The sequence below is a fragment of the Garra rufa genome, chromosome 14 (assembly GCF_049309525.1).
Source record: "Garra rufa chromosome 14, GarRuf1.0, whole genome shotgun sequence".
Classification (NCBI taxonomy): domain Eukaryota; kingdom Metazoa; phylum Chordata; class Actinopteri; order Cypriniformes; family Cyprinidae; genus Garra; species Garra rufa.
Window position 1 is genome coordinate 28783043 of NC_133374.1, and position 22292 is coordinate 28805334.

Genomic DNA, 22292 nt, shown 5'->3' on the forward strand with positions numbered 1-22292 from the left:
GTTTTTTTCTCAGAATTGCGTGATACAAACACAATTATGAGTTCTAAAGTCAGAAAAGCTAAGGGATATAAACTTGCAATTGTGAGAAATAATCATAATTGCGAGAAAACTTGCAAATATGATTTTTTCATCACAATTTTACGTTTATATGTCGCAATTCTGACTTTTTTTTTTCTCCATCACAATTCTGATTGACAGATTTATATCACACAATACCTTGCAGGTTTATATCACGCAATATTAAGAAAAAAGTCAGAACTGTGAGTTTATATCACGCAATTCTAAGAAAAAAATTATAATTGTGAGTTTATATCTTGCAATTCTGACTTTATAACTCGCAATTGCAAGTTTATGTCTCATAATTCTGAGAAAAAAAGTCAGAATTGAGATAAAGTCACAATTACCTTTTCATTGTTTATTCAGTGACAAAAATGGGCTTCCTAAGAAATAATATTTAAAAATTACATCAAACCCCTTAAATGCATAATGAGCTTATTTTTTTTTAATTTTTTAATTAAAATTGATTTTGATATCATATCCTGATATCATAATGAAGAAATTTCCTCATTTAAAGAATTAAGTTCTTGAAAAGAAAAACCTTAAAGGAGTAATTCACTTTCATAACAAAAATTTACAGATAATGTACTCGGCCCCCTTGTCATCCAAGATGTTCATGTCTTTCTTTCTTCAGTCATAAAGAAATTGTTTTTGAGGAAAACATTTCAGGATTTCTCTCCATATAATGGACTTCTATGGTGCCCCTGAGTTTGAACTTCAGATTCAAAGGGCTCTAAATGATCCCAGTCGGGGAAGGAGGGTCGTATCTAGCGAAACGATCGGTTGTTTTCTGAACATTTACAATTTATATACTTTTTAATCTCAAACACTCGTCTTGCTGAGCTAGACAGGACGAGCATTTGAGGTTATAAAGTATATAAATTGTATTGTTTTTTTTTTTTTTTTTTTTTTAAGAAAATAACCCATCGTTTTGCTAGATAAGACTCTTCTTTCCTCTTCTGTGATTGTTTAAAGCCCTTTGAAGCTGCATTTTGGAAGTTCAAACTCGGGGGCACCATAGAAGTCCATTATATGGAGAGAAATCCTTATAATGTTTTCCTCAAAAAACATAATTTCCTTACGACTGAAGAAAGAAAGACATGAACATCTTGGATGACAAGGGGGTGAGTACATTATCTGTAAAAAATTTTTTTTGTATGCATTACATTTTTTATGTGTTTCTGATTAAAACTTTAGTTAAAAATGAGCATTGTGATCCAAAGTGAAGTTAGCCCAAATGTTTCCTGGTACTAGCTCCTTGTGCAACAGATGTCAGTGTGCTGAGGGTACTTTAATTCACATGTTCTGGACATGTCCTAAATTAGAGCATTTCTGGCGATCAATATTTAACACCCTCTCTGTGGTTCTTAAGTACAGATTAGAGCCAGAACCCCTTGTAGCACTGTTTGGAGTTGCTCCTGAGGAGTTACGGCTGTCAGTATCAAGGTGTAAAATTCTTGCCTTCTCCTCTTTGTTAGCACGTAGAGCCATTCTACTCAAGTGGAAGGATCCTCTTCCACCTACACACACTCAATGGGTTAAAGAAATTATGTCTTGTCTCTACCTCGAAAAGATTAGGTATTCATTAAGAGGATCGGGAAAACAGTTCTTTAAAGTGTGGCGCCATTTCTTTGATTATGTTGATGCCTTTAAATAATGCCCTATCATTGATTTGAATGCTTTTTTAATTGTTGTATTTTTATTTTTTTCTCTTTTTTCTCTCTTTTCTGAATGTATGTATATTTGTTTTTTTGTATCTGATTTTTGGCTGTTGTAGACGTGTATATACATATATATCTGTACCCTGTATTTTTTATTATTATTATTATTTGATTTATTTCTTTATTATTTCTTTCTGAATTAATGGACAGCATGAACGCTATCCTAGGGATTTGTCGGTAAGGGTTGGGGGATTGTGAAATGTGATATACTTTGAAAAATCAATAAAAATATTAAAACCAAAAATGAGCATTGTGGCCTATGTATTGCTGCCTCAAATGAAATCTCTCTAATAATTTGTCATTTGAAACAATGAAACAAATTGAAATTCTCATCACTAAGCAGACAGAAATAAAAGCAGGAACGATGAAACAATCGAGCTTGAAATAAAGCCTTTGGTTTGACTGACAACTTGCATTTTTCCTGTGGGATTCTCCGCTAGTCTGAAATTCAGGACTTTTTCAAAGACCCCCCTGGCTATGTATTTAGGCCCCATGAGGGTGTGCAGACCAAAGTTTAAACAGCAATCCCTTTGCCCCAGGCTAGTCGTACAACAGCCTTTGGCAACAACATGTATCAGAAAAATGCTGTATTCATATTGATAAACACTGCAGGCCTTGTAAACAGTGAAAGTCTGCTTGCTCTGACTTACCCTGGCCCAGTAGCTGAGTGCGAAAAGTCTCCTGGAAAACTATAACTGCAGGTCCCAGGCTGGAGAGAGGCACGTCCAGACCACAGCGGCTAGACAGAGCGCGGAGCTCAGGTGTGAAGTGCTTCAGATAAGCGGCCGACGCGCTGCCGAGGAACTGGAACATGTCGTTGTGCAGCCTCTCGGCCCGTGTGCGGTAGATGGCCACGTCTGATAAGGCCAGAACCTTCAGCAGCAGACGCATCCGGCGGTTCTGCTGACTGGCGGCACCGAGCAGGCCCTCCGTGTCCAGCACGATCAAGTTCAGGCGCGGCTCATAAGCGGCCCATACGCCAACCGTGCATGAGGATGGAGAAGGAGACGTGGCGAATACTTCCTCGCCATTGAAAAGCACGTGATTGAGAGTGTGGGACTTGCCGTCGCCCGTGTTGCCGAAGATGGAAAGCACTTTGACTCCTTGAGCGGCGCTGCAGCCCAACCTCTGCAAAAACTGACCTTCGTTCTTCACCTGGAAAAGAGAGAGAGTTTTTTTGTTTGTTTTTGGGCGTTTTTACTTTTTTCTTTGACAGGACAGTGGAGATATGACAGGAAGTTGGGGGGAGGGGTGGGATCAGGAAAGGTCCTCGAGGCGGGATTCAATCTCGGGACACCTTATGTCGGTGCACTGACCACGAGGCTATCGGCACCGACAAAGAGAGAAAGAGTATTTGTATTAGTAGAACCATTGATGTTTTAATATATAAGTACTTTACATGTATGTACTTTCTGTCTATCTATCTGTCTATCTATCTGTCTATCTATCTATCTATCTATCTATCTATCTATCTATCTATCTATCTATCTATCTATCTATCTGTCTGTCTGTCTACCTACCTATTTTTCTATCTGTCTGTCTATCTATCCATTTATCTATATGTCTGTCTGTCTGTCTTTCTTCTGCCTGTCTGTCTATCTATCTATTTATCTATATGTCTGTCTGTCTTTCTTCTGCCTGTCTGTCTATCTATCTGTCTTTTGTCTATCTATTTTTCTATCTGTATGTCTCTCTGTCTGTTTGTCTTTCATCCATTTGTCTATCTATCTGTTTGTCTTTCATCTGTCTGTCTGTCTTTCTGTCTGTCTTTCGTCTGTCTGTCTATCTATCTGTCTTTTGTCTATCTATTTTTCTATCTGTATGTCTCTCTGTCTGTTTGTCTGTCATCCATTTGTCTGTCTATCTATCTGTCTGTCTATCTAGCTGTCTTTTGTCTATCTATTTTTCTATCTGTATGTCTCTCTGTCTGTTTGTCTTTCATCCATTTGTCTGTCTATCTATTTGTTTGTCTTTCATATGTCTGTCTGTCTGTCTCTTTCGTCTGTCTGTCTGTCTATCTATCTGTCTTTTGTCTATCTATTTTTCTATCTGTATGTCTCTCTGTCTGTTTGTCTGTCGTCCATTTGTCTGTCTATCTATCTGTCTGTCTATCTAGCTGTCTTTTGTCTATCTATTTTTCTATCTGTATGTCTCTCTGTCTGTTTGTCTTTCATCCATTTGTCTGTCTATCTATTTGTTTGTCTTTCATATGTCTGTCTGTCTGTCTGTCTTTCGTCTGTCTGTCTGTCTATCTATCTGTCTTTTGTCTATCTATTTTTCTATCTGTATGTCTCTCTGTCTGTTTGTCTGTCGTCCATTTGTCTGTCTATCTATCTGTCTGTCTATCTAGCTGTCTTTTGTCTATCTATTTTTCTATCTGTATGTCTCTGTCTGTTTGTCTTTCATCCATTTGTCTGTCTATCTATTTGTTTGTCTTTCATCTGTCTGTCTGTCTGTCTGTCTTTCTGTCTGTCTTTCGTCTGTCTGTCTGTCTATCTATCTGTCTTTTGTCTATCTATTTTTCTATCTGTATGTCTCTCTGTCTGTTTGTCTGTCGCCCATTTGTCTGTCTGTCATCCATTTGTCTGTCTATCTATCTGTCTGTCTATCTAGCTGTCTTTTGTCTATCTATTTTTCTATCTGTATGTCTCTGTCTGTTTGTCTTTCATCCATTTGTCTGTCTATCTATTTGTTTGTCTTTCATCTGTCTGTCTGTCTGTCTTTCTGTCTGTCTTTCGTCTGTCTGTCTGTCTATCTATTTTTCTATCTGTATGTCTCTCTGTCTGTTTGTCTGTCGTCCATTTGTCTGTCTATCTATCTGTCTGTCTATCTAGCTGTCTTTTGTCTATCTATTTTTCTATCTGTATGTCTCTCTGTCTGTTTGTCTTTCATCCATTTGTCTGTCTATCTATCTGTTTGTCTTTCATCTGTCTGTCTATCTATCTGTATTTTGTCTATCTATTGTTCTATCTGTATGTCTCTCTGTCTGTTTGTCTTTCATCCATTTGTCTGTCTATCTGTTTGTCTTTCATCTGTCTGTCTGTCTGTCTGTCTATCTGTCTTTTGTCTATCTATTTTTCTATCTGTATGTCTCTCTGTCTGTTTGTCTGTCGTCCATTTGTCTATCTATCTGTTTGTCTTTCATCTGTCTGTCTGTCTTTCAGTCTATCTATCTATTTATCTATCTGTCTGTCTATCTTTATCTGTATGTCTGTTTGTCTTTTGTCCATCTGTCTGTCTTTCTATCTATCTATTTATCTATCTGTCTGTCTTTTGTCTATCTATTTTTCTATCTGTCTGTCTATCTATATCTGTAAGTCTGTTTGTCTTTTGTCTATCTGTCTGTCTGTCTATCTTTCATCTGTCTGTCTATCTATCTGTATTTTATCTATTTTTCTATCTGTATGTCTCTCTGTCTGTTTGTCTTTCATCCATTTGTCTGTCTATCTGTCTGTCTGTCTTTTGTCTATCTATTTTTCTATCTGTATGTCTCTCTGTCTGTTTGTCTGTCGTCCATTTGTCTATCTATCTGTTTGTCTTTCATCTGTCTGTCTGTCTTTCTGTCTATCTATCTATTTATCTATCTGTCTGTCTATCTATATCTGTATGTCTGTTTGTCTTTTGTCCATCTGTCTGTCTTTCTATCTATCTATTTATCTATCTGTCTGTCTTTTGTCTATCTATTTTTCTATCTGTCTGTCTATCTATATCTGTAAGTCTGTTTGTCTGTCTGTCTGTCTGTCTGTCTGTCTGTCTGTCTGTCTGTCTGTCTATCTATCTATCTATCTATCTATCTATCTATCTATCTATCTATCTATCTATCTATCTATCTATCTATCCATCTGATTGTCTTTTGTCTGTCTATTTGTCTGTTTGTCTATCCATCTATCTATCTATCTGTCATTTTCATTTGTCTATCTATCTATCTATCTATCTATCTATCTATCTATCTATCTATCTATCTATCTATCTATATGTCTGTCTTTTGTTTGTCTGTTTGTCTATCTATCAGTTCAAGTCATTTTTCAATTTCATATTGCCAAAGATTATATGCTTTAGGGATGCACCGATACGAATCGGCCGATCATGCTTGCGCGTTTTGTCAGTAAAGCCGGTTCTGTAATCAGCGGTAAATGCCATCAGGTGCGTGATTTCACGTTGAGCCGTATATACTACACACAGCCGTTGTTTACCGACGAGCTGCGCAAATCAATGTTCATTATCAGTGTGAATGTGCGCAGCTTGTCAGTGAACAACGGCTGTGTGTAGTATATACGGCTCAACGTGAAATCACGCACCTGATGGCATTTACCGCTGATTACAGAACCGGCTTTACTGACAAAACGCGCAAGTGATCGGCCGATAAGGATCGGTGCATCCCTAATATGCTTATATGCCAATAGAACAATATAATATTGTAGCCAAATGTGGCCAATTAGAACAAAATAACAAATGAAAAGAAATTGAACAGTTGATGATCTCAATGTTTAACCTAAGACCTCTAATATGTCTACATACCTATACATACACATATAATAATGGTTCAGTTTTTTCAGTTCTAAATGCTTCCAAAGTAGCGCTTCTGTGAGAGTCTATTTTGGATGCATGCAGAATTTTAATTCTAATTTGGCCTGTGTGCATTATTGGATGTTTTCTGCTGTAAATTCACAATGAGTTTGCAGAATTCCATGTTAATGGTTTCTCTTGGATGCCTGCCCCGCCTATCTGACTGACTGTCTATCACCATTGTAAGAATCTTAAAGAGACAGATCACCCAAAAGGACAATTATGTCATCATTAATGATAAATGAGTCACCATGCCTTTTGTGTTCCACTGAAGAAAGAAAGCCACATGGGCTTGAAACAACAAAAGATTAAGTTCAAAATGAAGTTTTATTTTTGGGTCTCTCCATTCAGCAAAAATCTCTCATCTCAAATGAAATCAAATGATCACTTACAGGCTACTTAGGATTCTTAAAACACTAGAAACTCCAAAACGACACTGTCATTGTTGACCCATTGTTGAGTGTGCAGCTAATAGATAACAACGAATAGCTGCTATATTCGTATACCATGCAATTACCAGAGTACCAGAATATCATTTTAGAGTCATACCGTAACTACAGTATTAGTAATACAGCAGTAGTTACACAGCCCTGAGATCACTCAACATTTGTACTGTAAATCACACTAGGATACACTGTTGACAGATGTATCATCTGCTATAGCACATGGCCCTGTAGCACACCTGAAATAATGAATGTACGTGAGAAAAAGAGACCCAAACTTCACAAACCCTTGATTTAATCAATGATGATCAATGCCTAAAGATCACATGTCAGTGAGAACCCCAAATGTTGTCAAAACACAGCCTTTCCTTTTGATTCAATCATGTTGACAGGTCAGGATTAGCTTATATGTTTTTTATTTATATTAGCTACACATACTATAATTAGTTACTAACATGTTCGCGAATTGACAAACACCTATCGAAGTGTATAAAAACAACTAAGACTAAGACTAAGACTAAGACAACATGTGCTGTTTACCTAATAGCTTGACGGCTAACAGAGAAGCTAACAAAAACAAACCTGCAAGCTTTCGTTTTCGTCCACCAGGAGAAAACTCCGTCCATTTTCTTTCGGCTCGTCCATCTTAACAGGCCCGAGAGAAATCTCCTCCATATCTTTCAGTATCGTTTCAGACATCGTGAACGACTAAAAAATCATCATAACTCTCTGGAAAGCTAGTTGGACTACAACTGTCCCAGGACTACTACCTGCTTCGGCGCTGTTTGGTTTTCTAACTTTAGCTGAACTCTAGAGGGCGCTGTTGCTACTCTATCGTTCTCTTCGTTGTGCATTTTTGACGCTCTCTAGTGGTTATTCAGATTAACTGTTTTATAGCAGTCTTTGTGTGCAGAATACAGTTTACAGTGTAATATCCAAGTCAATAAAAACAAGTCTCCATGAAAAAAAATAAAAAATAAACAAACATTAATGTATGATTATGGAAATCAAAGTTTTGTACAATTATTAAAAGCAGGTGCAAACAGACTAGAAGTGATGTTTAGTTTTAGTTTAAGTATTATTGCACTGCAATATCTTAAATTGAAGATTATCCCAACTCTAAAATCCCCTAAAAAATGCACCAGTTCTGCAGTAATCCCTAATGAATCAACAGGACATTTTTGTTCAGAGTCATTCCATAGAGCTCGCTAAGGTTCATTAAATATTTGTTAGCAGGGCTCTATAAATATCACATGTCACAGAATGCCTTCAAAGTGGCGCCATCGCAGTTAACTGGACTGAAGAGCCCTTTATAGTCATATTAGAGGTCAGGCTGGCTGATATTTTGACAATATTTATTCACAATATCTATAAGATCTATATGTTTCTCATTGCAATAGCAGAATTACTGCATTGTTATTGTTTATAAATATTACACTTGCTTACCATAGGCCAGGCTATAGAGAAAAAATGTTTGATAAGATATAGAAAATAATGTTTTAGTGAAAATGTAAAAATGCTGAAAAGTTTGTTTGCGGGTTAGTTTACTTTAGAACATGAAAAATATTATTAGCTCAGTATAAACACAGCAGAAAATTGAAAACAGTGATATATAGACATATAGTGCACATACATAGCGGGAATCTATGTAACGTTAGGCGAATAATGATATTTATTGAAATTAATATAAAATATGCATACAAAAAAGATAAATATTGACTCTCTACATATAATCTCTACAAATCAAAGAAGCTACCAACATGAGAGCAAAAATACTGACAGACAGTCCAGCAATCCAACCTTGAATTTACAGTAGATGTTTTGGCTTGCCCATACAAAATCAAGGCGGGACTAGTATACAGTTAACCGCAGTGCATTGTGCTGTTTGTAGTACACGCGTCGCTGCCTCATGAAGCCATCAGGGGATAAAAACTACATTTCCCCGCACTGACTGTCAGCCAGTCGTGCTCCTATTGGCTGGGCGATCCAGCCGCAGCCCCAGAGAATGAATGAAATTGAAATTGCTGCTATATTACATGTACAATACCGGGGATCTGCAGTCTTACATTGTATCATTCTATATCAAAATGGCCACAGTGGTCCAAAATCCTCTAAAATCGTAAGTAAAAATATTTCTGTTTTTTATGCTTTATGCAATGCATGTCATGCAACGAGCAGCGTTCGTTCTAAATCACAAATATACAAACATCTTTAAAAGTATAAAATGCCGGCGAGGTTTAAACTACGAATGCATGCTGAAATGCAATAAATCCTAATGCATGCGACGACATTTTGTCATTTGGGCAAATATGGCACGTTATAAAGTGCAGAGTCTCGGGTGTCATTTCTGCATATGCACAGTGATATGGAGGAATGTTGAGAATGTTGACCCGGCGTCCCTGGTCAGTATTGATCACTACAAACTTACAGTTGTTGGTATCGGAATCGGAGAGTCCACTAGCTACCGAGTCTCAAGATAAACGAAGATACTGGATGCTTTTTGCTTTTGCTTTTGTGTAATATGATGGCAAACAAAACGAACTGGTATGCTGTCAGAGGATAACATTTAGATGCAAACTGGCAGAACTGGAAAATGTTATGATTTATCACACCAAGCGAGAGGTTACATTGCACGGGCAGATCATATATATTAGATGGTACAAATTACATGCATCGTGAATATGAATTCTAAGTGTTAAACAATGAAATTTTAGTGGCGTGCAACATCTGATATCTCTTATGCGCCGTTGCATCAGTGCACATTCTGTGAAGTTTCCATTAGATTCCTTTGTGCACACTGACACATTTTTTCGGCGTGCGGCACGCAGACGCCACACGGGCTCAGTGCCAAAAATTGCTTTACATTCGTCTGCTAGAGACGGGGACCTTTCGAATGGAGAGACGTGTTTGTATCTGGCGTGAATATGTGAGTGTAGCCTTTGTAGGTATCTGATAAAGAGGAAATTGCACTTGTGCCGGGCTTTAACCCGGGAGGTTGCATCTCTTTCCAGTAACTACCGCGGCTGCCCACCTGGACCCAGTTTAAAACGTCTCCACAACGTTGTATTTTGGTTGCAGCTTGGTAACAGCGGTTTAAAACCTTGTCCAAACCTAACCAAAGTATATGTGTTTTTATACACTCATGCATAGCTATGTAAAAATTATACGTTGACAAAAACTAAACAAGCCTAAAATGTATTTCTGGGACGTTTTGCTTATAGTGTAGGCTATTACGTTCAAAAAACAGTAAACACAACCTTAGTTTGTGCGACGATAGGCTGTTTGTATTTTTATTTTATTTTAATACTAAAAAGTATCTTTGTATCTTGTGTATCTTGTGGCAACACCAGGCACAGCTGCCAAACATTTGACTATGTACATTATTAATCTTACCCTATATTATTCATATTAGGCCTATTTCATGTATGGAAACGACTTTTGCATTCTCACCCGTGCAAAAACTGTTAACTAGGGCGATTCAGAGTCAAAACAGGATGCAAGGTTTTATAAAGTAAAGAACTCTTACCTCATGACAAACTATAGTATTTGAATAACCTACAATGTATACAAAATAACAAACGATGGTTATATACGTGAAATAACATTCGGGTGTTGGTTGCTATTGTGCTACAATACCTTGACATAATTCGAATTCAGACAAATATTTTGTGAACTATATGTATTTAGACTTAACAAATTAACCGTGTAGGGACTTATGTGACCCTGGACCACAAAACCAATCTTATAGAACGGGGATGTTTGTAGAAATAGCCAAGTACACTGTATGGGTCAAAATGATCGATTTGTCTTTTATACCAAAGTAAACCCTGCTGAAAAAACCAGCATATGCTGGTTAGGTAGGCTTTGGTGCTGGGATGCTGGATTTAGCTGGTTCATGCTGGTACTTTGCTGGTTTATGCTGGCCATTTGCTGGTTTATGCTGGTCCTTTGCTGGTTTATGCTGGTCCTTGACCAGCAACATTACCAGCTTAAACCAGCAAAGGACCAGCATAAACCAGCTAAAACCAGCATCCCAGCACCAAAACCTACCTAACCAGCATATGCTGTTTTTTTCAGCAGGGAAGATTATGTTCCATTTATATTTTTTGTACATTTCCTACTATAAAAATATAAAAACTTAATTTTTGACTAGTATTATGCATGGCTAAGAACTTCATTTGGACAACTTTAAAGGTTTCTCAGTATTTAGATTTTTTGGCACGCTCAGATTCCAGATTTAGTTGTATCTCGACCAAATGTTGTCCTATCCTAACAAACCATACATCAATGGAAAGCTTATTGATTCAGTTTTCAGATGATGTTTGACAAATTATTGGATTGTGGTCCGGGGTCACATATTTTTTTCATTCACAACATATTATTGTGAATCAGACAGGATGCTTTCTGAGGTAAAGAACTCTTACCTTATGACAAATAGTATTTGGATAACTTACAATGTGTACAAAATAGCAAACGTTAGTAATATAGGCTATTTGAAATAACATTCGTGTGTTGGTTAGGATTGTGCTGCAATACCAGTTACTCAAATTTAAAGGAATAGCTTTGACATAATATGAATCCAGACAAATATGTTGTAAAAATGCATATTTAGATTCAACAAATTAAACATGTATGGACAAACTTTTTCTTACCGTAAGAACGGGTGCAGCCATTTGTAAATTTTATGAGTCTGGCTTATGGTCTCATCCACGTCCAGCTATTTTTAGCTGTACAGAGCAGCTCGTTTTAATGTATTATCTTAATTATGAACACACTGGTTTGTACTGTTTACTGCAGTTCTTGTTATGAACCGTAATGAACCGTAAGTCTTGCCCATAGGCTTACATCCGCGTTAAAGAATAAGGTGGATCTTACGCCCTATCCTACATACATCACGTCCCTCACGTGACTTTTCTGAATGGAAGCCATTGGTGTAATCATTGTCAATGTTAATTTCAACATTTACTAATACTAATGAACCTGGGGTAACATAAAGTGTAATAAAAACTGTAATAAATGTGTTATTACTCATTGTTAATATTAGTTACCGTATTAACTAACAGCACCTAGTTGTAAAGTGTGTACATGAATATTGCAGTCATTCAGTGCCTTAACTTTAGTAGCACTATCTAATACTGTTCTGCAAAGGAATAAAACTGCTGTGGATTTTGTAAATCCGCAGTTTTGATTCAGTGACTCATGTAAGTAACTCATACAAGACAAATCCTAAAGTATCTTACTGGGTTCCCTTTGGTGTGATCAATTTCCCTGAGCGCTGAACTTTGTTTTTGACTGTGGATGGATGGTTTTAGTAATGTATACAAGGTCAGGTGTGCATCTTGGTGCATTTGAGATGCGAAGCATTTGCATGAGAAACATGAATGAACAGAAAGAGGGACTGCAATCAGCGTCTGAATTACTGCGATGTTACGCTCTTCAATAACCCTCTTCAAAGAACCCAGTTAAAGTGCAGTACTTCTGGAGCCATGAGGAGATATCAGTTGAGGAGCCAATCTAATTTACATTACTGGCTTTTATAAATCACTCATTTTTAAGAGATGGTGATTAAATTATGCCTGCCTTGATTGCTGATTATCTGCTAACTGGCATGCCTTCGCCAAAATGATGGCGTTTCATTGGGAATCTTTGAATCTTTGGATTAGTTTCCCACTGTTCTCATGCGTATTTCTCTTTGTTCAGTCTCTCTTCCTCCACTAGTCCTCACATCTCTCTAGTAATTACTCAGGTTCACTTAATGTCTCTATTTTTTCTCTATCTTCCGGTATCTCTCTCAGTCTCCTAAAGTGATGGTGTCCTGTCTCTTCCAGTCATTTCGTAGGATGCGGAATGCGGACTTCTTGGATAGTTATTCCGCTTTGCCTCACTGATCTGAGAAAAATGAGGTCTATATAATTCTCCACACTGACGCTCTTAAGCCGAATACTGTCACCCGGTTCTAGATCCTTCCTCCCCATCTCCATACTAAGGCCTTTTAAATGTTTGTTTGCATAAGCGGCCGCGATTCTATAAGGGCATTTTTCTTCTTCTGAGACTGGTGGGCTGTTCTCTTCATTTCACTCACTCACTCACTTTTTTTTTTACCAGAGAGACTCTCTTTGTCTTCAAGAGGAGAGAGAGAGACACAGATAGGTATTTTTAGCTCTATGACCTATTTCTCCAAAGCTACCTAACTCACTGTCAGTCATCACACTGTTGCTCAGGGATCTTATAGTGCACAGCTAGCATCTATAGTCTATATGTAGTGTACTGTGGTGTTGCACTTGAACTTAGGAGTTGTTTAGAAGGTTAGAGAAGCGTGGTGTGCTCACTTTCACTCTTTTTCGGAAGGTGAGACACCTTGTGGGAAGAGCATCAGATGTGGACTGAGGAAGACAGAGGGAGGGTGTCGCTTCCTGATGACTCAGTCTTGTCAGTGTGAACATCTGAGTAAAGTTTGATGAGTAGAAGCTTTGGCCACACAAAAAATGTACAGTAGAATTCCCATTAAACTCCATAGGAAAACCTGGTGGTTTTCAAGTCTATATTGATACACCATGAATCATTATTTAGTATTTTCTAATACATTTTTCAAAAACCAGCAAAAAGGTGTGAGAATTTTGCACCTAAATGTGTAAATAGAGAATCCTTTGGTGTGTAAGCCAAAAAGTGAAGTAATTTTTGGACCAAGATAGCTGTGTGGGCAGCACTCCAACATGTTGCAATTTGGCTGACCCAAGTTCGAGTCCTGACTTGAGGACCTTTGCCAATTCCATCTCCTTTCTCCACCACTTTGCTTCCTGTTTGTCTATACTGTCCTATTGGCAAGAAAAAAAGCAGTCCAACATCAGTAAAAGCTTGCACACATAATCGTAGAACAGTTTTCTTACAAAATGCTTTGAATGTATTACTTTAACTCACATATTTTTTGGGAAAAAAAGATCAAATTTGTGTAAACATGAACGCTTGTTTATTTTTACATTTTATTATTATTTTTTTTTTACAATTAATTTAGAATCCAAACACACTATAGAACAATTTTTGATAAGCATCAAATAAATGTAACAAATGACAGTATTATTATATATTGTGGTCTGGATAGTGAGATATATCATTGATTAATAGGCCAACTTAGTATGCAGTAAACTTAGTATGATAGTAAACTATTTATTCATTTATTTACTTTTTAAGTAGCGAAATCGATTAATCGCGATTAATCACATCCAAAATAAAAGTTTGTGTTTACATAATATATTTGTGTGTACTGTATTTATATGCAAATACGCACAAAATATGTGTTATATATATTTATAAATAATATAAATCATTCAAACTTTAATTTTGGATGCAATTAATTGCGATTAATCGCGATTAATCGATGTGACAGCACTAGTTTTAAGCAAATGCCAAAAAAAAAAAAAAAATCTCATGGCATTTGTAACTATTTACATATGATCTCATTTGTATGTTTTTGCACGATATGCTTACGTCATACTGGGTTAATGTGGGGCATTTATGTTCATCTTTTTTTCTAAAAATAATGTTGCCATAGAAATCTTTTTTTGTGCATTCTGAGTAAATATTTAAAGCAATATATTTAAGAATTAATATTTAAAACATGAAAATTCATAACTATTTTATGTTTTAGATAAGTGCTGACTAATTCTGACTAATCTCTTTTTGATGAAATTTATACAAAAACGCTGTATTGTAAAATTGTAACGTTTTCTCATGAGATCAGGCTGGTAAATGTGTGTACAGTAAAAATATGATTTCTTTTTATTAAACAAAAGACAGATTCACTAGACTCCTAAATTAAAATATCACTTACCCATCGTTGCTTGTAGGGCTGTCATGATTCCTCAATTTAATTTGAATTCTTGATTTGAAAAAAAAATCCTTGGTTGCATTTTGCCCGTCAAGTAACTGTCAAAATACTTGCAGTGCCACATTCCACAGAAGAGAATTCACAAAACGCATATTAGACCGTTTTTCAAGGTTGCATGAAATATTAAACCCATTTAAAATTCATAATAAAGCATAATGCTATTGTGAATTCACAAACTCTATGATTCAATGCGATGCAGATTCATTATATGCGCTTTAATTATCTACATGCGTGTAGGTAATGTACGTGTGTCTCAGAATGGCTCCTTTTACAGTAAATGCTGCTCCACACAAACAGTTATCATGTGTGTAAGTTAGCGTCTCGAAGTTCATCTCTGCATATTGCTGTGAGTTTGGGTTTATTATAACATTAATCTGGGAAAGCAATTTATCTGGGTGTGCCATTTCATTAGATTTGTAAGGTAAATCATTTATAATTATGGTTATAAATATTTATATGCTTATAAACAATAATCTTTCTCAATATGCTAACTGTTAGGGATGTCATGATTGCTCAAATATGACTGTTTTCCAAGGCTGCATGATATATTAAACCCATCTAAAAATCATAATAAAGCAAAATTCTATTGTGATTTCACAAACACTACGATTCAATTAAATTAATGCGATACAGGTTTAATATATGCATTTAAATTATTTTCATGCGTGTATGTTACATACGTGCGTCTCAGAACAGCTCTGTTCACAGTAAATGCTGCTCCACACAAATTTATCATTTACATGTGTGTAAGTTGGCACCTCAAAGTTCATATCTGCATGTTGCTGTGAGTTTGGGTTTATTATAACATTAATCTGGGAATGCAATTCATCTGGGTGTGCCATTTAATCAGATTTATAACGTAAATCATTTATAAACCTACGCAAATATAGGAGAATACATCAATATCTTTCTTAATATGCTTACTGTTAGGGATTTCATGATTCCTCAATTTAATTTGAGTACTCGTTTAAAAAAAAAAAAATCTTGATTGCATTTTGCCTGTGTCGAATAACCGGCAAAATACCAGAAGTGGCGCATTCCACGGACAAGAATCCATGAAACTCATTAAACCGTTTTCCAAGACGGCATGATATATTAAACCCATCTAAAAATCATAATAAAGCGTAATGCTATTGTAAATTCACAAATGCTATGATTCAAATACATATATTTGATGCAGGTTTAATATATGCATTTTAATTATTTACATGCGTGTAGGTTACATACGTGCATCTCAGAACGGCCTCGTTCACAGTAAATGCTGCTCCACACAAACTGTTATAATTTACATGTGTTTAAGTTAGCATCTCAAAGTTCATCTCTGCATATTGCTGTGAGTTTGGGTTTATTATAACGTTTATCTGGGAACACAACATGTGTAATTTCATCAGATTCATAAGGTAAATGATTTATAAACCTACGCAAACACAGGAGAATACATCATTATCTTTCTCAATATGCCAACCGTTCATCAGGGTTTCAAAATGAAAGCTTAAACCCTCACTCTAAGTTTACTCATTTTGATTTTAAAGAAATTACAGTGGCTGTAGCATTTCTGTCGTAAATGGCCAAATATTAAAGATTAAGTGGACATTTGAATTAAATGTTGTTTAGTCAATATTAAACAAGGATTAGATCGTGTAGTAAAGTGTAAAAACAATCACCATATGCAGGCATTTGTTATAATGTTTTTATAATAGTTATAATAGTTTTTTAGGTTATATAAAAACCATGTCATTACTTCCTTTTGATACTTTATATGAACTAATTATTATTCCTTTATTGCTATTATATATGTATTTTTAGTATTTCCAAGGTTATTGTTCGCTTAGGTCTATGTTAATTACCACAAAAAAGTATAATTATCCGTTTACTCGATTAATCGTCAGAAAAATCGACAGATTACTCAAAAACTAAAATTGCCCGTGGCAGCCCTTGTTGCTAGGGTGTTCTTATTGGTTGTTTACAATCTCAAGTCAGAAACACACACTCAAACCTCTATAATATTCTGGACCTTAGGTATGGTTTGTGTCCTTCCATCAGTGCAAGTCTATAGGATTTTTTTCACCCAATTTATCATCTGCCAGGTGAAAATTGTAAGTCCTATGACTTCAAAAAGTAATATCACACCTCTCCTCAACAAAGCCACGCTACTTGAGGTATCTTCTTCTTACAAAGGCATTGTTTGATTGAGAATGACTTTGTTTTTTTCGATCTCACTGATATGTTGAGCTGGTGGTCTGCGGTGTTTTACTGCATAACGCAATCAGAGGCTGGCCTGAACTGAGATTGCCTATAGGGCAGCGCTTTAAACAAGTAATGATTGTGCCTAGTACTGCCTTTAGCAGATTATAGTATTATACTGCTCTATATCAAAACAAAAAAATATCCCTCAGTCCCTTATATATATGGCTTTTACACTTGAAGATGGACATCTGCATCCATCAAGGTGTTAACATCAGATTCCCTCTGCATTTTTGGTGCGTTGTTCACTCTTAGTATCTAGAACTTGCATGTTCATGGCCTCGTGAGACTGTGTACTTTGCGCTGAGCACTAGTGTGTGTGTCAGAATGAATCAGAACATGCATTTGGAGCAGAAGAGCAGTGCATGGCATGGTCCATTGCTAAATGTGGGTCCGTCAAAGGAGATTTATAGCTGTTCTTCTTTCGCCATTATTAGGTGGATAGATCCTCTCCCCAGATTTCAGATATTATTAAAGTGCAGAAGGGTGAAATATTCATCTCTCTACCGGACAAACCGTCCCACTTGCCGTTTTCACTGGAGATCCATAGGAATACTCGTTTAAAAGAAACTATAGATGGTCCAAGAGGGAAACATAAAGCCTTAAATACGACCTGCAAAGAGCATCCTGCAAGAAGTGCAAGGTGGAGGGCAAGCTCCAGAGTATACAGTGTGTGCTCACAAATCAGTTGATAGGTCCCCAAATATGTATTTTACGCCGTGCGAATGTGATATATAATATAAGGAATAATAAGCAATGGGATTTACCCTACTAAAATAACCGTACAAGTGCACCTGTAAGCATCCCTGTCAGTCCTGCAGTCTTTTCAAGCAGTGGAACATGCGGCAGGACATCAGGTCCATGTTACACCACAGGCAACGATTTATGTGAACACATAGCCTGTGCCAGCAAACACAGCAGGGCAATTCAATATAGCAGACAAATGCCTCTGAGGATATATGGTTCTCTCCTGCAATGAAGGATCTTGGGTATTTCATTCGAGCAAGGGTGTTTGCGTGCATCGCGGTCCGCGGTGAACGCAGGTGTCTTTAGCAGACAATCTCTGAAAATTCATTGAGCATCTTCAGCATTAACACTTTTGGCGAGTACGTTTCAAATAGCTCATTTGGTGCTGCATACAAATGAGATGTTTTGACACTTTTTAAAACTGAAACTCCTCTCCAAGGTGATACTGATGAATATGGAACTAATTTCATGCTGCTTTGTGCATCCTTGGCTTTGTGCTTGGTGATCCAGGATGAATTCTCCGCTGATAGTGGTTGAGGGTAAAACTATAGACTTTCAAATTGTGAAAAAAAAAAAAATCATATAAGCTTGTATCTTTAATGAACTTACCTAAATACCAACATTTTGGTGACATTTTAACGCAAAGAAAACAACTAGTGCGTTATATGTCATGTGCAGCTTGCTGTCTAATAAATGTCATTTTCTCCTCCTAACTATTTTTCCTTCATCTCTGGAGAAGAATTAGCTGGGAAAGACTTTTTTAGTCGAGAAAAAGGGCTGTAACACAAATAAACTGTGCAAATAGAGACTCCCGTGCATTTTTATCAACATAGGCTCATTGGAAATACGTGCCTCTATATACATTTCTGTAAAACTGCATGAATTACTGCAGTTTTCAGTTAAAATGAACACTAGAGGCAGTAAAACTCAAACAATTTTAAAGGTGCCATAGAATGGAAAACTGTATTTACCTTGGCATAATAGCAGTTCTGTACATGGACATGACATACTGTGAGTCTCAAACACCATTGTTTCCTCCTTCTTATATAAATCTGGTGTTTGCAAAAGACCACCGAAAAGTAGGCTAATCGTAACATAATAGCGACTATTGCGTAAGAGTCGCGATCATTAATAGTTACGCCCCCAACATTTGCATAGCCCAATCATCAGTAGTTCTGCAGCTAGGCTATTGTGAAAAAACAAAACAAAAAAAACAACAAAGTGAGGACAATAGTGAAAACGGCAGATCACGGGAATAAATGTTATGTTCCAGGTTGTGCAGGAGATGTTAAGTGCAGGGATGGTTGGTGTCTGTAACTTACTTAGAAAGGCAAGGAGAACAAATAAGGCGATCTAATAGAATAAGGTGAGCCACTGAAGGGACATGGTTAGCTTACTGTTAGCAGTAGTCTGTTATATTGAGTACATACGATTTCACTTACCATATTCACATAAATGGAGAGCTGGAGAGATGACTGTGTGGACGACGGCAAATGATTTGCAGATCCTGAGCATCACTAACAAGCATCTAAACTTATGTGGTAAATACTGCCCCTGCAGTATAACGTTACACAGAGCACATGCGATCACAAAAGTTAAAGTAAAATGATCGTGCATTCAAAATGGCAGTTTCAATAAAGTGCATATTAATAGTGGCTCAAACTCCGTGATTAAATATATATTTTCCTCCTGAAATGAGCAACTCTGTGAAACAGCCAATCAGAGCAGAGCTCATCATTATTATTCATGAACCTTCCAAATAAGGTAATAACAGAACATTTCATTCTAGGGACAAATCATAGGGTTGTAAATGGACCTGTAAAACCGTATCTAGAGATTTTTTGCCCTTTCCTATGCCATATACCTTCTATGTACATATCAGAGAACAATTTAAAATATTGTATCAATGCATTCTATGGCACCTTTAACATCCTGCGTGATTTGAAAACTGATACTTTCGAACGTTGTCGTCACATGAAGCTTCATATGCATGAGTTTTCTAAATTAGTAAGTTTGCTTGGTAGCTCACCCGATACACCATTGCACTTTTTTTTATTTTTTTTAGTCGAGAGTACGAATTGCTACCTTGTAAAATAGTTGTGTTTTCTCATGAGATTTGGGCTGCATTTCCCAAAAGCAAACCTTTTTCCATTGACAGTTCATAAATGGAACCTTTGTTAGTGTAGTGACAGAAAAAAAAAATTGTAATACAGACATGACAACTTAAATTTATATTGATATTACTACTCATTTCTTCTTATTCTGATACTGCTCTTTACTTGAATGTTAAGGAGGCAATTTTCAACAACAATGGCATTTTGAGGGCCTGAAAACGCAAACGTTTAAGACAGGTTTTAGAATGTACGTTTTTGAATTATACCATTAACTACCATACGAACTACAAAAACATAAATGTGTAAATAACGTACCATTTGCACTAAACCTAAACCTACCCAAGTATAAACAAAAGCGAATGCGATGTAAAAACGCAATCGCAAGCATGCCGTTTTAGCTTGTTTTTCGATCTCGCATCTTTTAGCTCTTTCAATGTGAGTCATGTTTTTCACAGGAACTAATAAATAAATTAAATTGTCTACCTATTAGATTAGAACCTACCCCTTACAGTAATGCAAAAACAGTAATTATTGAGCTAATCATAACTGTGTACGAAAACGATTACAAGTGCTCACTGTTGTACCGCCTCTAGCATTCATTTCTGTTGGAAACTGCAGTAATATGTACATTGGTACGTATTTCTTATGAAAAAGTTCTGAGAGGTATGTTTTCTTCATGAGACCAGGTAGCATAATACAGTGTTTTTAGTAGTTTTCACAGATTTGTGTGAATGGGATTGTTTTGACAATGTTATCTTCTGTACACTAAACTTTTCAAAAACACAAAGGAAAAAATGTTTCCATTTTTAGTACACTCGTTGTAGTGTAAACGTACTCTTAGTCCTAGAATACTGGCTATCCACTGTCCAACATAATCAACATGCACTTTCCTTTAAGTTGATGAGATTCATAAATGTTTATGTAACATTTGGCCCCTGCTAATGCAGGGCTGAGTTTTGACTATGCATCTGTTAATGTTCTGCAGTTCTTCCAGTCCTCAGTAAAGCTAGTCTTCAGCAGGCTGGAGGAAATGCACCAGCACATCTGTAGAGAGAGAGAGAGAGAAGCAGATGAAGAAAGAAATGAGATAAATCATTTGACTGGGTAGTCTAGTGAAAAAGAAGAGGGAGGGGTAAGCGGGGCGGATGACGAAAAGGGAGAGGTGCTCGAGGAGGTTGCTATTGCGAAGTGTAATCTACAGTACTGATGGGGGATGGGCATGCCAATATCCTCTCTTAACAGTCCTAAGCTCATGAAAATACTGTGGGCCACATCAACATATTAGTCAGCCTCTACCATCAATGCCACCAGCCACAGCAATTCAACATGGTTACAAGTCCTTTACACCCACATGTGATGCTTTAAGATCCACTTGTAAAGAAGTACCATGGTATTCTTTGAAGTATCTTGGACTGCTGGTTTGAATATGGTCATCATTCAGTCCATGGTATTACCATCTGGTACTGCTGCATTGCTTTTTTAGCTAGCGGAGCTTATGTAAAGCTTATTATCTGGCACATTCCATGAATATGGCACACTTTGTGACTTTTAAAATTAAAACCAACCGATCTCATGACGAAAATGTACCTATGGGAACGTTTTCGCAAGATGCAAAATACGCACTGCCATGTACATTTTGTGACATATTCGATGTGAAATGTCCACTGCGTGGCACTAAAAGAGTGTTTTTTTCCCCCTGTAGCACATGGTACGTTTTATTTGATGTTGGTTCTGATGTGTCCGTTGAGTGGCGCTATAACTCTAATGCTCTGTGATGTTTTAAAATAACATACCATCTGCGCTACACCTAAACCTACCCGTTAGTATGAACAAACGTGAAAGTGACGTAAAAACGCAATCGCAAGAATGCCGTTATAGCTTGTTTTTCGACCCCATATCTTTCAGGTCTTTTATCGTGAATCATGTTTTTCATGGGATTCATACCCAAGGATTCCACATCCTAAGTCCAGTTCCGTGCCAGCTGAGCTATCGAGCAAGTTGAAATATCCTAAAAGCCAAACATATAAAGCTGTAATCATAACTGTGTACGAAAACAATTACAAATGCTTGCTGTTTTACAGCCTCTGTGTTTATTTCTGTTGGAAACTACAGTTATGGTGCGTAAAGTTCCCGCAGGTACGTTTTCGTCATGAAATCAGGTAGTTTAAAGCAGACATGATATGCCATAAGTGCGTTCCATTAAGTTATTGCAGACAGAGTGCAAATAAAAGGCATTATTATTGTAATATTAATTACTTTGTACTGTAATGTTTTCTCACTAGTGAATGAGAAATGAGGTAATATGACAGCATTTATGCCATCTCTCATTGCAATGCTGGTTAGCCTCTGGTCTGCCTGTGTGCGGTCATGTGGTTTGGAGGAGGTGTGGCTTTAGAGAGTGATTTGGAGGGAGGGTAGGATCTTATGTTTTCAAATCTAGCGTGCTGGCCGAAATCACCTACCCTGTCTTAAACTAGCTTGATTCTATGTATCCATCTCAACTACCTTACCTATC

The 22292-nt window shown here is 36.8% G+C and overlaps 2 protein-coding genes across 2 annotated transcripts in view; one reads left to right on the forward strand and one right to left on the reverse strand.

Moving 5' to 3' along the window:
* Nucleotides 1-7554, reverse strand: part of LOC141284783 (zinc finger FYVE domain-containing protein 1) — a 28455-nt gene extending 20901 nt beyond the window's left edge. The window contains exons 1-2 of the mRNA XM_073817803.1: nucleotides 7370-7554; nucleotides 2429-2933 (exon numbers count right to left, since the gene is read on the reverse strand). Of these exons, the coding sequence (XP_073673904.1) occupies nucleotides 2429-2933; nucleotides 7370-7486 (622 nt within the window). The 5' untranslated portion in view covers nucleotides 7487-7554. The remainder of the gene's footprint in view (nucleotides 1-2428; nucleotides 2934-7369) is intronic.
* A 1238-nt stretch (nucleotides 7555-8792) lies between these two features.
* The window catches only part of dpf1 (double PHD fingers 1), a 73695-nt gene continuing 60195 nt past the window's right edge, over nucleotides 8793-22292 (forward strand). The window contains 2 exon segments of the mRNA XM_073817844.1: nucleotides 8793-8840; nucleotides 8842-8906. Of these exon segments, the coding sequence (XP_073673945.1) occupies nucleotides 8793-8840; nucleotides 8842-8906 (113 nt within the window).